The 16047-nt window shown below is 48.1% G+C and overlaps 1 protein-coding gene across 7 annotated transcripts in view; it reads left to right on the forward strand.

Annotated features, from left to right (window-relative positions):
• The first annotated feature begins 2018 nt into the window (after positions 1–2018).
• The window catches only part of UBXN11 (UBX domain protein 11), a 35850-nt gene continuing 21821 nt past the window's right edge, over positions 2019–16047 (forward strand). For 3 of the 7 annotated variants that reach the window (XM_043998336.1, XM_043998341.1, XM_043998340.1), the window contains exons 1-6: positions 2047–2185; positions 6668–6774; positions 8077–8114; positions 9008–9106; positions 12550–12650; positions 13015–13069. In XM_043998336.1, the coding sequence (XP_043854271.1) occupies positions 6704–6774; positions 8077–8114; positions 9008–9106; positions 12550–12650; positions 13015–13069 (364 nt within the window). In that variant the 5' untranslated portion in view covers positions 2047–2185; positions 6668–6703. Of the gene's footprint in view, positions 2186–2390; positions 2573–6667; positions 6775–8076; positions 8115–9007; positions 9107–12549; positions 12651–13014; positions 13070–16047 lie in introns of those variants that run through there. The other 4 variants (XM_043998337.1, XM_043998339.1, XM_043998338.1 and 1 more) reach the window with 4 other exon arrangements.

Genomic DNA, 16047 nt, shown 5'->3' on the forward strand with positions numbered 1-16047 from the left:
GCCACTAGCCACATTGTTGTTGATACAAGAGTAGAGGCCTTGAGAAGTGCTTCTCAGTGGAGTTCTTGAGTAAACATGCTGATACAGTGAAGACACTGTCCACTGTCTCTCCCCTCCCACTCAGACACAAGGCCAAACTCTCTCCCCAGCTAGACAGATTACCTCGGGTGTGCCTGGCATAGAGATGTCTTCTGTTTTCCTATCTCAGGCTCTTTGCTCACAATGTTCTTCTCACCCCATCCTCAGAAAAATTTCCCTTCCTTCAAAACTCTCATCCACTGGAACCTGCCCCAAGTTTCACTTCCCCTAAGAAGTCTTCTCAGACCACCAACTGACATGTGAGCTTCCTCCTTCGTTTTGCCCTCAGAACTCTTCCTCAGAGACCTGAGTTTTCTCCTCTGATCTGTTCCTCAGGATGAAACCCCAAATCCTCTTTTTGCATTCAAAGCCCCCTCCCCTATTTCCCCCGACATTTCCAGCCTTCTTATATTCCACATCTCTCCAGTCTTTAGTCAAGTGATACTGGTCTCCTTCCTGTTCCTTTCACAAGACATGGCAGCTTCTGACTCCAGGCATTTTCTCTGGCTGTCCTCTACTTCTTCATCTCTGCCTCCTGGAATGCCACCTTGTACAATCCCTCTTAATTCTAGTGCCTTTCTTCTATTGATTATTTCCAATGTATCCTTGTTAAGGAATATTAAGGGATTCCATTGTCTTTTTGTGTTGTCATATCTTCCAGAAACACTGGACCCACAGTATGCAGGAGGCCCCAAATATGTCAAGGACAAAGCCCCCACCCTGAGCTGACATAATTTGCATCCCAAGTTGGACTTCCTGTGTGTCCTTGGGAGTCAAGACAGGGTGCCAGTTTAGTCTACACTAGGCTGAAAAGTTGCTCTTGCAGCTGGGACCCTTTTTGTTTGTTTGTTTGTTTGTTTGTTTTGCAGGGCAATGAGGGTTAAGTGACTTTCTCAGGGTCACACAGCTAGTGTCAAGCGGCTGAGGCTGGATTTGAACTCGGGTCCTCCTGAATCCAGGACTGGTGCTTTATCCACTCTGCCACCTAGCTACCTCCCTCCCTTATCACTTTTGCCAGTTTAATGGTGGTGAGATGAAACCTCAAAGTTGGTTTAATTTGCATTTTTCTTCTTACTTGTGATTTGGAGCAATATTTTAATAAAATTGTTGAACCTCTGTCTTTCATCTTTGGAAAACTTTATCTGTAGCCTTTGGCCCATATATAGCCATTGGGACTTGGCTCTTAGTCATACATTTGTGCCAAGTCTCTATACAATTTATATATTATCATGTTTCTTTTACTAGAGTGTAAACTCCATGAGGGCAGGGGCTGTTTTCCCAGCCCCTGTACAAAGTAAACTCCTGATAAGGCTTGTTGATATCATAGATATTTGTTGCAAAGATATATTTTTCCATTCCATTATTTCTCTTGTTATTCTAATAACCCTCATTTTTTTTAAATGGGAGAGGCCCCTTCTCTAACTCAGCACCATGTACATAAAGCGATTGGGAAAGAACTCCACAGAACACCACAATGGAGAAAGGAGGAAGAAAGGAGGGCTGAGACACACAATGATTGACAGACTGACTGTCCGATCATGTCAGAGTGACTGCACCCTCTCTTCTCTTCAGGCAAGCAAGATCCAGAACGGAGATGTCTGGGGTTTGCAGTCCCTCGAAAAAGCCCGGATCCAAAGTAACCAATCAGATTTAAGGACAGAAGACTATTGTTTTCCCCCCCCCCCACCACGGAGTACTCCGCCCAGAGGTACGCAGAAACAAATTGATTGACCGATTTATTATCCAATCGAGTTTCCCCGTCCTGCTTTTACTGGTAGCCAAGACCCAGAACAGTAGAGTCTGGGACTTGCAGTCCCGGAAAGAGCGCGGACACTGAAATCACCAACCAGATTTGAGTACAGAGGAACGTACCTATCTAGGGTAGGCTTGTTACTAGGCAACGGCTCTACTGACCAATAAGAATCATTGAGCCCTCGGTTGCCGTGGTGACCGTGTTGACAACAAGATGGCGGCGCTGCCAGGCCGGCTCAGTGCCCTGGCGTGGTGAGTCCCCAGCCAAAGGCCTTCGCTGTCCCTAGTGACCCCCCAAGCAGCCCGGTGTCCTCTCTCCCCGAGAGCCCGTTCCTGGAGCTCACAGTAAGACTGAGTGAGTCGCAGAAGCGGAGTTTGGGGCGGCCTCGGGAGCTTTCCTCCTCCCCCTAGTCCTGTCCAGGAGCTTTCCGTTACCATGACAACGGGTCGGATGAACTTTGAGGAAAGGGAGTGCGGGCTCTTCAGAGTTGAAGGAGGGGGGAGGGTTGGGGTCGCGGAGTGATGATGTCACGCCGCGATAGGAAACGTAATGGGGAAGGGGGAGACAGCCCCCGCGCTCGGGGAGCCCCCAGTCTGGTAGGGGAGACACGGCCTTTTCCCCCTGGGAGCCCCCAGTCTCAGGGGAACGCAGTCCCGCTATTCAGGGCCTTCCTCCTCAGCCCTGGTCTAAGGGAGTGAGAGAGTTGCCCTTAGGAAGCCATCAGTCTGATGACGGTGGAAGGTACCATATCCTGGAAGCTTCTGGTTCCTTGAGAAAGACAGGGCCCATGTAAAGTAAAGGGAATATAATGATAACATCTCCGCAACGTGGAAGGAGTGTGGGGGGAACATGGATGGATAGAGTAGAAGGGGTTTAGGGGAGTCCGTTGGGGAAGGCTGCCTCCGGAGGAATTTTGTGTAGGGCCATCAACTCTATATTTATTGGGCACTTTCTCTGGGTCAGGACCTGGTCATACCAAGCGAAAGACTTGGTTCCTGCGGTCTATAGTCCAGCAGAGGACTAAGACCAAGCATTCATAATACGGGAAGAAGGGGTTAAAGAATATCGTGAAGTGGCCTGTCGGTTCAAAAGGAAGAGATCCCTTCTGATTGGGCAGGCGATTAGGGAAGTCTTCCTAGGAGATGCGGTTTTTGAGCGGGGGTTGAGGGTAAGGCAACACCCGGTCACTGAGTTGTATGTTGCCTTAGGGCTGCAGCCAATGAAATGAGAGGATGCTATGGACGAAAATGGGGCAGGGGAATGGGGCTTGGGGAAATTTGTGATTAAGTGATTAAGAAATCTGTTTGATCGGTTCCTCAAAACATCCTGACCCCAAAACTTCCTGTTTGATTAGCCAGTCGTTTTTTGAGGTGACACTCACTTTTTCCCAGCAGTTCATTTCACTTTTGACTAGCTCTAGTAATTCTGAAGTTTTCTACTCCAATCCCAAATTTGTCTCTTTGCAACTTCAACCCATTTTGCCTTCTGGGATTAAGAAATACAAATTTAATCCCTCTTGTGTGTGTGTACACCTCCCCCCCCCCAATTTATGCAGGTTAAACAATGAGGGGATTGTTTATGGAAGGTTGAACTGAGCCTCACAGCCCACATAAACTCTTTACTATTCTGGAACCTCCTACCCCAACGAACTATTTACAGGGTAAATAGAAGATAATTAACAAAGAAAAGGCACTGGAATCAAGAGGGTTTGAGGAAGGCCTCCTGTAAAAGATGAGCTTTTAGTTGGGATGTAAAGAAAGCCAGGGAGGTCAGTAGTGAGAGCAGAGGAGGGAGGGTGTTCAGGCATGGGAGACAGCCAGAGAGAATGCTGGGAGCCAAGATGAGTGTTTTGTTAGTGGACCAGTGAGAAGGCTGGTAAGGTCAATGAGTAAGGTGTAAGAAGACTGGAAAGGTAGGAAGGGGCTGGGTTATAAAGTGCTCTGAATGCCAAACAGAGCGTTTTGTATTTGATCTTGGAGGCAATAGGGAGCCATTGAGTTTTATTGAGTAGGGGCTGGGGTGACGATCAGAACTGGATTTTAGGAAAATCAGTTTTGTGGTGAATGGAGACTTGGAGTAGGGAAAGACTTTAGACAGTCAGGCCCACCAGCTGCTTGTTGCAGTAATTGAGGTATGAGGTGAAGAGGGTCTGCACCAGGGTGGTAGTGGTGTCAGAGGAGAGAAGGGGGCAAACTTGAGAGATGTTGCAAAGGTGGAATCAGCAGCCCTTGGCAACAGCCTCGCTATGCGGGGTGAGGGATTATGAGGAGTCTAGGATGACTCCTTAGTTGTGAATGATTGGGAGGATGGGGCTGTCTGCCACAAAAGTAGGAAAGATAGAAGTGGGGAAGGATTTATGGAGAAATAAAGAGTTCTTTGGACATGTTGAATTTAAGATGTCTGTACTGGACATCTGGTTTGAAGTGTCTGAGAGGCAGTTGGAGATGTAAGATTGGGTCAGCAGAGGTGGGGGCAGGACAAGTAGATTTGAGAATCATTACATTCAGCTTGCCTTTGGTTAGGCCACCAGGTCTTTTCAGATTAACAGCTGAGTAGCCATTCTTCCCTTCCTACTTTCACTGTTGATTTTTTTTTAGCCTACATGTAAGACTTTATTGATTTTCATCTTTATCAAACTTAATCTTATTTAGTTTTTGTCCCCACGTGTTAACTTGGCAAGATCTTTTTGAATCCTGACTGTTATCCTCCGAGGTTTATGTCATCTGCACATTGGATAAGCCTGTGGCTCATTCCTTTATCCAGTTCATCCATAAAAGTGGTAAACAATCCAGGGGACCCTCCGTAGAGAACTTCCACTTCGACAAGAAATGAGCACTTTGTGCGAAGCTGCTTAGGCAGTTAGGTGGCGCAGCGGATAGAGCACTGGCCTTGGAATCAGGAAGACTCATCTTCATGGGTTCAAATCTGTCCTCAGACACTTACTAGCTGTGTGACCCTGGGCAAGTCACTTATCCCTGTTTACCTCACTCTCCTCATCTATAAAATGAGTCGGAGAAGGAAATGACAAACCACTTAAGTCTCTTTACCGAGAAAACCCCAAATGGGGTCACCAAGAGTCAGACACGACTGAAATGACTCAACAATAAAAAAAAATGTTCTATCAATCTAGCCCACCTGTCTTCATCTTTTCCACAGTAATAGTGTGAAGGATTTTGAAATATTTTGCTAGAATCTAAGTAAATAGTGTTTGTAATATTTGCCCAATTTACCAATCTATTGTTGTTCGGTTGTGTCTGACTATTGGTAACCCCACGAACCATAGCATGCCAGACCCTTCTGTCCTCCACTATCTTTTGAACTCTTTCCAAGCTCATGTTCCTTGCTTCCATCTTCTCCTCTGTCAGCCCCCTTTCCCTTCTGCCTTCAATCTTTCCCAACATCAGGGACTTTTCCATTGAGTCCAGTCTTATTATGTGGCCAAAACATTTCAGCCTCAGTTTCAGTATTTATCCTTAATCCTGTCAAAAAAGGAGAAAGGACTCAAAGTGGCTTTGGGTGATCCCTGCACTCCTTTTTCTTGATTTATCACTAATCATGCTATGATCTCAAAATTTTCCAGGAACAGAAAGAAACCAAACTTACAGGCTTATACTTTGAAGACTTCATCTCTTTTATTTAAAAACTATAGGGACATTTTCCTTTCTCTCCTCCAATCCTTCGGTACCTCTCCTCCTGCCCACAGTTTTTCAGGGATCACTGACAGTGGTTCAGCAATCCATTGACTAGTTTTTTTCAGGATCCTGCGTTGTAGTTAGCCTAGGTCTCGTGGCTTGAATTCACCAGATGCCTGGTGAACTCTCATCTAGCTCTCTTTTTTTAAATTGTGCACCTTCTTTATTAAAATATCATAATAAATAACTTTTTGTCCATTCCAGAAGCTAGAGACCAGCCTAGACAATGGAGCTCAAATCTTTTTACATAATTAGACAAAACCCCATAATGATGAGTCTTCAAAGAAACTGCTATCATTTCTATTTGGTTCAGCATGTTATAAAATTAACAGGTCATTTGGCAAGAAACAGAGTGGGTAGAGGCTCATGGCTAACAAAGTCCCCATTAGCCACTTTTGTTCTTGTCTTTCCAATCTAAGATCATTCTTCTTGGCAGAGAAAACTAGTAAAACAAGAGTTGAACAGCCTAGTCGTCTCTCTGTTTTCCGTTGTTGTCATTCCACATACCCTGATCTGTGTACATATCCTATACAGGCAGGAGAAGGGCACAAGTGCTATGAGATCAGAGGATTACAACCAGCTGAGGAGAAGCAGGCAAGGCGGCAGCAGAGCTTCAGAAGACATCAGGAAGGAGGGTGTTTACTGGGTGTTGCTGCCTGTGTTCTGCCCTGAGATAGTTGCTAGGTGTGGTGTGGTTTGGGGGTTCCCCCCCCCAGGGGAACATAACAGCTGTCTTCAAGTGTTGAAGGTTGTCTTATGATGTCAGAAAGCTGAAGGGTGTATTTGTGTGGGGGGAGGGTGTAGGTGTGTATGTGTGTAGTGTGTGGTGTAGATATGTGTGTGGTGTGTATGTGTGTGATGTGTGTTATATAGATATGTGTGTGGTGTATATGCCTCAGTGGTTCTGAATGGCCTTGAATGCCCGGTGCCTCCCCCTTGGAGATTCTGTGACCTGTGTAAGCAGCACAAAGGAAGAGGGGAAAGGCTCCCACAGCAGCAGCGGCATACCTCTCTGGGGATAGTGGCAGGGAAGTGATCGTAGTATGGAAGGGTAGTGAAAGAGGAGGCCCCAGGCCCCCTTTCCAGAGTGGTGACTGTAAGTCAATTTGTGTCGCATGGGGTGTCTTTCACTTTATACTTTCAGGGACCTTCTGACCAATAGGATCTAGAATTAGCAGCTATGAGTTCCCCTCTGGCCTCACTTTCCAAAATACGGAGGGTGCCTCTGCAGCCGGATGTCCAAAATACAGGGTAAGGAGGACCCAGCCCCTGGCTCTCAGGCAGCTAGTATCCCCAGGTTGGTGCTGGGTGTAGGTATGGAGCAAAACCCCCTGAGAAGTGATAAAGGCCAGACAGCGCTGGGCTGGGAGTTCCCCTGGGTTACTTAACTCTCTGTGCCTCTCTGCCCATGGGCTCTGTTCTTCTGATGTTCCTGACAATTCTCGTACCCTATGACTGATCTGCAGAGATTCTGTCAGCCTCCCCTGGCTGCCCATCCGATGCTGAACAATCCTCCCACCTGGGAAGTTCTGTCGACATCAAAATGAAATCCAGAGATGAATGTGTTCACGTTTGCTGGTGTTAAGTTCAGAATAACAGCAACAAGAAAAGCTGACCCATCACTGTAGCCCTCCCTAGGGCCTCCCAGGCACTGGGAAACTTTTGCTGCTGTCCCAGAGATGCCCTTTGGGAGGAGAAACAGATGGAGATCTGTCCCCTGCCTCCATCTGAGGCCAACCTCGCCTCCCCCAGCTACATGATGAGAGTGTCACAAAGCATTTAACCCTGGTGTGCTACTTGACTGTTTGTCAGAGTACCTCAATCATAACTCACGATTCTATCACACTTGACCTGTTTTCTCATATAATTCTCTCAATTAGGCTCCCCCACACACAGATATTCTGCCCATTTTAGAGATGAAGAAACTGAGACTTAGCCTAAATGTGTCGCCTGTGTTCTGGGACTGGAACCCAGTGCATGGGATCATTTAATGCCAGAGGCTTTGAGTCCCATCCTCTCGGTGTGACTGCCCAGCACCCACCCGGCTCACTGGGTCTCCTGTGGCCTGATGCCTTTCCTCTCGTGGATCTGCTTATTTGATTCCCAAACCACGTCTTCCCTAAGGAAGGGAAGGTGGGCATCATCTCTCACTCTAAGGAGAACAAAGTCCAGACGGAACACTAAGCCTGTTCCCACCGCAGGCCTTCATTCCGCTGGTGGGAGTCTCTAGACTCCAGACCTGTTTGTTTTTGAAGCTGCTTCTCAACTCTGTCCCCTTGTTCTGTTAGACATTTAAGAGCAGTCTAGGGATAGGCCACCCAAGCCCCTGAGTCAGTCCTGTTTTTGTGTCCCCCCCACCCCCCGCTCCGGCTCCCGCTTCCAAGGCAGGAGGAAGGAGGTGGCCTCTACCTCTCCTTCCCACTTCCTTTGGATCCAGGATCAGGGAGCCGCCGGCCAGTGGGCCAGGGAGGAGGCCTTTTGCCAACTCCCCTTTCCCCTCAGAATGTGGCTGTTTCTAACTGGCATTTCCTTTTTACCCCCTCGGGTTTCCAGGAGGCGATCGTTGCCTTCTCGGATGAAAGCCTTTGGAGGTGAGTGTCTGCCCAGTGGTAACTGCTCTTTATCTTCCTGCCCTGGATGCTGCTGCTTGGGGTGGCCGAGCTGAACAAAGGAAGCCCCTTCTCTCATGCTGGTGGTTGTGGGAGGCTGCAGTTGTTGGGGGGTTGGGAGGGGACTTCAGTTGCCACCCCTCCCCCTGAATTATCTGCCAGCTGGGCTGACTGATGCTGCTCCCTTCTCCTCTTGTCCCTGTCACATCTCCCTTCTCCCTCCCCACCCCCACCTCCAAAGTCCTGTTCTCCGGTGTCCAGTTAGTCATCCATCTGCAAACCACCCCCCATGGGATGACGGGATGCCCCTCTCTATGGAAATCCTTCCCGTCTTCCTCCTTGTTCAATCTGATCCCCTCAAGCTTCTGCCTGGGTGTTTTACTCCTCCAGCCCTTTGTCAGTTTGGGATTGCTATCCTATCCTTCATTGTAGCCTCCTTTAGAAAACCCCGCACCGGACTCCGTATTCTGTGATCCACTCCTGACCTTTCCACCCAGGGACTGTCCCTATCTTCCCTTTCCCCTCCTCCCTGCCCTCTCAGGCCTGTCCAGGAGCCGGCCCATATGACTCAAAAGAAAGCCCCATGTTCAGCGTTGGCCTCTTCCTGGCATTCCCTCACCTGCCCAGCTTTCTCTAGGATGACTCTTCTCCCTTTGGTGATGAGTGTCCAACTGGCCATGCAGCGTGCTCTCCGTCTGGCTCAGTCACCTTGAGAGTTGGGTACCGCCCTTCGAGGAATGGGGTCCTTACCCTCTCTTTCTTTGGGAAAACCCTTATCAGCTCTCCCCTTCCCCTACACCAATACCTTGAACCCTGAGACAATGTGGGTTCCAGAGTCTGCATTAAAAAATAACCTCACACTTTTGGGTCTCCAGAGGATGAGGATGATTTGTCAAATGATGGACTTAGTTCAGAAGAAAGGGCCCCGGGCCCTGGCTGCACCAGAGAAAAACCCTTCCATCTGGGAAGATCTGGTAAGTGCTCATGTCTGCCTCTGAAGACCCGAGGCCGACAACATTGTAGGTGGTCAGAGCAGGCCGAGGCCACCTCTTCAGAAGCCCTGACCAGCCCCTATCCTGCCTCCACCAGGCGGGCAGCCCCTTCCATTCTTCCACAGCTCTAGTTGTTAGAAAATGCTAAAGGATTAAGCATTTATTAAGCACCTACTAAGTCCTAAATACTGTGCTAAGCACTTTTATTCATTTATTTATTTGTTTTTGCTTGGCAACGAGGGTTAAGTGATTTGCCCAGGGTCACACAGCTAGTAAGTGTCAAGTGTCTGAAGCTGGCATTTGAACTCCCATCCTCCTGAGTCTAGGGCTGGTGCTTTATCCACTGTGCCACCCAGCTGCCCCCCAAACCAGTCTTTCTAGCATGTTTTATGGGCTACAAAGCACTTTCTAAATATAATTTCATCTGTCTTCCCAACCATGTTGGAGCCAGAGCCTATTATTACTCTTATTTTACGGAGGAGGCATGACAGATTCTCCTCTTGAGAAAATGACCATGTACTGGGAGAAAAGACACAGACCCTTATAGCTATGTGACTGTTGGTTGCTAGGTGCCCTCCTGGCATTCTCTAACACAGGCAGATCCAGAGCTAAGACCTGCTGTGTCCACAGTTCAGATAAGATGATTTCACAGCTTTTATTGACGTTTGCTTCATGCTAGCATAAGTTGTGTTTGAAAGTACTAGCAATTAATCCACAAGCCCTACACTCACACATACCGCACACCACAATGACCCTATGGGGAAGCAAGCCCTTTGATGAGGCCTCTGCTCTTACTCTACAGGCTTGGGCCATTCCCAGAACACATTTGAGGACTAGAACTCCCATCCTTCACAAACAATCCATACATCTCTGTCACTATCTTTGTGTTTTAAGTATACACCCACAGCAGTCACTGCTTCTCCCATGCTTGTCACACCAAGGCAGTCCCCCAGTCAGCTAATGCCACATACAGTGGGCCTCTAGCCACTTCCTGACGCCCTTACATGCACTTATACCATGGAAGGGCAATCAATCTCTTTTGCAATCTTTTCCACAACAGCAAGACAGAATTATGCTCATAAGTGCAACACACCAGTGTTTGTATTCCCTTCTTAGCCCTGCAGCATCCCAAGCTTCTGACAGATACAAGAGAGTGTTATGTGCAAAGGAGATATAGAGGCACGATGAATGCTATGAGATATTTGAGGAAGAGAAATCATTTTTCATTTGGGTAGTTTTAGAGAAGGTTTTATCAAGGATGTGGTACCTGAGTTCGACCTTGAAAGGAATGAGGATATGAGATTTGAAGGAGAGGCCCATTCCAGGCATGGGGGATAGTGTGCATAAAGGCAGAGATATTTGAAAGGGCAGAACAGTCTGCAACGTGGATAAGCCTGGATAGGCAAGTTAGATTGTGGAGGGCCCTGAATTCCAAGGTGATGAATTTATCCTTTGTCAAGCAATGGAGGGACACTCAAGGCTTTTGAGTCAAAGGGTGATATAATCAGAATTAGGAAGATTTCTAGGACAATAGTGTGAATGATGTTTATGAGAAGAGACTAGAGGGGCAGCTAGATGGCGCAGTGGTTAAAGCACCGGCCCTGAATTCAGGAGTACCTGAGTTCAAATCCGACCTCAGACACTTGACACTTACTAGCTGTGTGACCCTGGGCAAGTCACTTAACCCCCATTGCCTACAACAACAACAAAAAAGAAGAGACTAGAGGCAGGAAGACCAGTTTGAAGGCCATTACAATAGCTTGGGGGAAGCTGGAGAAAAGAGAGGTGACTGATTAAATTTGGGATGCAGTTAGTCAAAGAAGGCTCCATGGAAGCATTGAGTCGAGTTTGGAAGAGGGTAAGGATAAGAAATGTGACAGTGCCCTTGTCAGACAGCACCTGGAGAACTGGACATGGCATTTCAGGAGTGAGATCTGCTGAGTGGATGGGGGCTTGAAGCCATCCCATGCCAGGAGGGGTTGAAAGGAAGTGGGGATGAGGAAATGTAGTATAGTGAAAAGGGCACTAGATTTGGAATGTGGAGACCCCAGTTCAAGTCCCTGCTCTTCTACTTAGCTGTCTGATTGTGAGCAAGCAGGGCTTCAGTTTCCTCGTCTATAAATCAGGTAGAATAATACAAGTGCTACCTGCTTCACGGGAAAGCACTTTGTAAACTTTATAGTACTAGAAAAATGAAAATTATTAGTAGGATTAAGTTCAAATTGTAAAAGAAAACATCAGCGGTGGGAGGAGAATGTGTCTGCAGCCTCGATGTCGTGTTAGAAAAGCGCTCTGATGAGGGGGCAGCTATGAGGCACAGTGGATAAAGCATCAGCCCTAGACTCAGGAGGACTTGAGTTCAAATCCAGCTTCAGACACTTGACACTTACTAGCTGTGTGACCCTGGGCAAGTCACTTAACCCTCATTGCCCCGCAAAAAAAAAAAAAAAGCACTCTGATGCTCATTCTGCTTGACCTCCGATGGCAGAACCAGCCCAGCGAATGGAAGTGCCAGGAAGATAGTCTGGTTCTCTTTAAAGCAGTTTCCTCTAGCAAGCAGGGCTGTCCAAAGTGGAGTAGTCTCCTTCCCCATCATTTGGGGCATCCCGGGGGGACCTGGCAGGCATTTGTCTAAGATATGGGAAATGGGATTCCTGCTTCACATTTGTTAATACATCACCAAAGTCCCATTAGTGTTGAGATTCCTTGATTCTTCGTGGATTGGGTATCCCAGGGCAACCTGAACTTCCAGTCGGCCTAGTGATTAAGGAAGGGCTAGGGAGCAGATTTGGACACCCCTGAGGCCGAGCTGAGGGTGTGGAGCCCCAGAAGGTGGGGGCCAGGCGATGGTTAAAGGGTCTCGAAACCTAGCCTGAGCTTCCCCGTGCAGGGTTCTTTCCACTTCCCCTTGGTTACACATTGCCTCCTCCCTCCTTCTCACTGTACACATCATTTCTTCCACAGACTTTGTGAATGCCATTCCATCTTGGGCCCTGTACTGGGGTGGAGACCTAGGGTTTTCAACAAAGGGTAGGGCTGGGGTGGGGGAGGGGTCACCAGGAAGGTGAAGGGTCATTCAAGAAGTGAAGGGTCTAGTCAGGTCAAGGACATAGGGAGATCAGTCAGGGCCTGGAGGTCAAACAAGGGTTGGAAGGTCAATCAGGAGCTGGGAGAATCAGGTCTTAGACAGTCAATAGGTGTGGGAATTTGGGGTGACTGTTGGAATTGGTTCATTGAGGAGGGGGTGGCGGGCAGTCAGTCTCAGGGTGGTCAGTGGGCGAGTCATTCAAAAGCTGGACACACTCTCTGTTTGGTTATCAGAAACCTCAGGAGCTCGGTGGAGTTGGGAGGTTGTGTCAATTTATTTCCTGAACACATGCCCCCCTCCCCTCAGTTCTTCAAGCCTTAAGTCCTTTTTTTGCCAGGGTCCCTACCCCATGACATGGGCCTGGTCTCCTCTTTGGTGAAGAGGTTAACTGAACTGGAACAGAAGGTGAAGACGCAGGCTGAAGAAATCAACTTCAAGGTACTGGGCCCAGGCTGAACCAGCTGCTGGCTGCTAGGCCACGGGTGGTTCCAGATGAGGCTTTTGAGCCCCTGCAGGAAGCCCCTACTGCATGGGATCCTAGTAGCTCAGCAGTTCAGTGGGAGGCATGGGCATCTTCCCTTTGCTCTATCCCTGCCTGGGGTGTTTGGGATCCAGGGCCTCTGTGACCCTGAGCCATGGCAACTGGGTTCCAATGGCTTTGTTCTGCCCCTCATTCTGGAATCTCAGTTTCTATACTTGTGGGCCCGGAAGGAATCACTAGAGGCTTCCCAGAGGCACCATTCCCAGCTTCCTGAGTGCCAGGAACCGGTCTGGGGCTGATGTTGGTGCCTTGGTACTGCAGGACCAGTGGATCAAAAGCCTCAAGTTGAAAATCAAAAACCTGCAGCCAGACGAAGGTAACAGAATCCTCCGGCCAGAGTGCTGGCCCCTCTGGCTTCCCCTCCCACTCCCAACTCCAGCCCTGGTCTAAGAGGCTCACAGTTCTAGTGAAGAGACACATCATCTCTGCCTTGCTGGGGTGGGAGGGGAGCCCGGACACACAAACCTGAAACACATAATATAGAACAATACGCCCTTTGTGTAGACAAGAGAGTAGACCTGCCTGCTTGGCCGCAGAGGGCAGAGCTAGGAGGAAGTTGTACAGAGGCGGATTTAGACTCAGTGGGAGCCAAAGTTTCCTCTGAGAGCCTCCCCAAAGCAGAGTAATCTTCCTTGGGAGGTATTCGCCCTCACTGGGAGTCCTCAAACAGAGGATGAGTAACCTGCTTGTCAGAAGTAAAATCATGGAGGGGATTCTAGGTCAGATGGGAGTTAGATTAGAGGCTCACATCTAGAGCAGGTGGTTGGGGGGAGTGGGAGTCCAGGAGCAGGTAGCTGGGGAAGAGCACTGGGGTGTGGCCATGGGTAGCCCAAGGCTTCGAATGACTACATCCTCCAAGTTTTCTTTCCATCTTCAGCTCAGAAGTCTAAATGCTACATCTGTTGGAAAACAACATGGAGAAGATAATTTAAGGCTTCAAAACGCTGGTCTTATTCAAATTCAAGATAACTGCTGTCTTGTTCCATGTATCACTCTAGTTCGTTTTTGAACTTTGTAAACACTCTTATTAGCTGTGGTTCAGTGACCAAAATGATGACACTTGCAATCCTTGCCTTGAGAAGATCCTAAGAGGGGCAGCTAGGTGGTGCAGTGGATAAAGCACTGGCCTTGGATTCAGGAGGACCCGAGTTCAAATCCAGCCTCAGACACTTGACACTTAACTAGCTGTGTGACCCTGGGCAAGTCACTTAGCCCTCATTGCCCTGCAAAAAATAAAAAAAATAAATAAAAAAAGAAGAAGATCCTAAGAATGAGGTGGTTGGGTTTTGTTTTGTTTTGTTTTGTTTTTTTGTGGGGCAGTGAGGGACAAGTGACTTGCCCAGGGTCACACAGCTAGTAAGTGTCAAGTGTCAGAGGCCAGATTTGAACTCAGGTCCTCCTGAATCCAGGGCCAGTGCTTTATTCACTGTGCCACTTAGCTGCCCCCAAGAACGAGGTTTTGACACAGACATTAATTACAGTGTTGATGCTACCCTACAAGGAGAAGTCTAATGGAGCTAGATCGGGTGACCCGGGTGGCCAAACGAAAGGGTGGCCTGTATGGATTGCCAGTCCCGAAATTGTCATGCACAATGCATAAGCACAGGCTGCCCTGAATGGTTAAGACTGAAAATTTATTATTCAAAAGTCACAAGACTAATAAGTGTGAAAGAAATTTAAATAACTAAACTTGCAATTTGGTGGTGGTGGGGGGGGGGGAGTTTGTAGCATTTCTGCTTCTGAGGTCATTAAGCCTTGTAATTGCACGAAGACTTTGGAGACACCCTGTATGAGAGGGTGGGGATATACTAGCCTTTGAGGAATGAGTCTGGGCAGTGTGTCAGTGGTTGGACAGAAGTTCTTTGAAGTGGGGCAGGTAACCAGGCTATTCACTGTCCTCCCTGGAGGGCCTGGCTGGAGAGGCCCTATGGGAAAGCTGCCTGGAGGCATTATCCATTAAGATCCACACAGTCTACTTAGAATGCTCTCTCTCTCCTCCTTGCTGTCATCTAGCCAGCTCACTGGTGCGACTTCCTCAGTTATGTCAGTGCCTATTTTTCAGGCTTTCTTTTCATCCCAACCCCTTAACACAACCTTCCGGGGCTTCAATATGCATGTCAAAGAGCCCCTTAGCAAACTGACTTTTTCATTCCTCCATTTGAGTGACTCTCTCCACTCCACTCGAACTCCCCACCAGCATGGTCCCACATCCAGCCTCAACCATCTTCCAAACTGCATCACGTCTAAGACCTAAACCGTCACTGTCAGTAACCTCTCCTCCTCGCTAACCACAGCCTCCTCTCTCTCCTTTCCACCTGTTCTCATGCACATGCGACCTACTTACTCTTCACCTTTCTCATGACCTCTGGCCCCTCCACCCATCTCTGTTCTCCCAGTCCCCGTCCCCTGCTTGGGCTTCACTTGTAATTTAATGTCCACTTATTGATTTCATATAATACCCATTTAAAGCATTGCCAAACATTGCCCCCCTAACCATTAGCTCTTCTTGACCTGGGAATCCTTTGGGTAATAGTCACTCTCTGAGCTCTCTACTCCTGCTCTGGGAGAATCATCCATTACCCATTTATGTGGTATCATTTCAGCTGAGCCGTTGTTGTTTGACGCTTCCTCAACCCTTCTCAACTTCCTATTTCATTTGCTATAGTGTCTGTTCTTTGAATCAACCAAACATTCATTAAAAACCTATTGTGGGGGGAGGCTAGGTGGCGCGGTGGATAAAGCACTGGCCCTGGATTCAGGAGGACCTGAGTTCAAATCCGGCCTCAGACACTTGACACTTTTACTAGCTGTGTGACCCTGGGCAAGTCACTTAATCCCCCTTGCCCCGCCAAAACAAAAACAAAAACAAAACCAAAACCAAAAACCTATTGTGTCCTAAAAAAAAATCCCATTGTCTAGCAAAAACCTATTGTGTCCTGAGGACAGAAAAACAACCATGAAAGAATGAAAGAAATCCTGGCCCTTAAGAGCTTTCATGTCCAATAGGCAGTTGTTAACACAAACCTGGAGCTCAGGAGAGATATGGGGGCTAGGTATATATAGAGCTGGGAATTATCTCCATAGAGATGATAACTGACCCCAGAGGCTAATGAAGTTACCAGGTGAGAGTGTGCAGAGAGAGGGAAGAGGGAGAGAAAGGGGAGAGGAGAGCAGAGGAGAGGAGAGGAGGGGAGAGCAGAGGAGAGGTGAGGTGAGAAGAGAGGAGGGGAGGGGAGGGGAGAGCCCAGCACAAAGTTCACAGACATCACCTAGCTGCCTACTTCTCTGAGATCT

The sequence above is a fragment of the Dromiciops gliroides genome, chromosome 3 (genome assembly GCF_019393635.1).
Source record: "Dromiciops gliroides isolate mDroGli1 chromosome 3, mDroGli1.pri, whole genome shotgun sequence".
NCBI classification, from domain to species: Eukaryota; Metazoa; Chordata; class Mammalia; order Microbiotheria; family Microbiotheriidae; genus Dromiciops; species Dromiciops gliroides.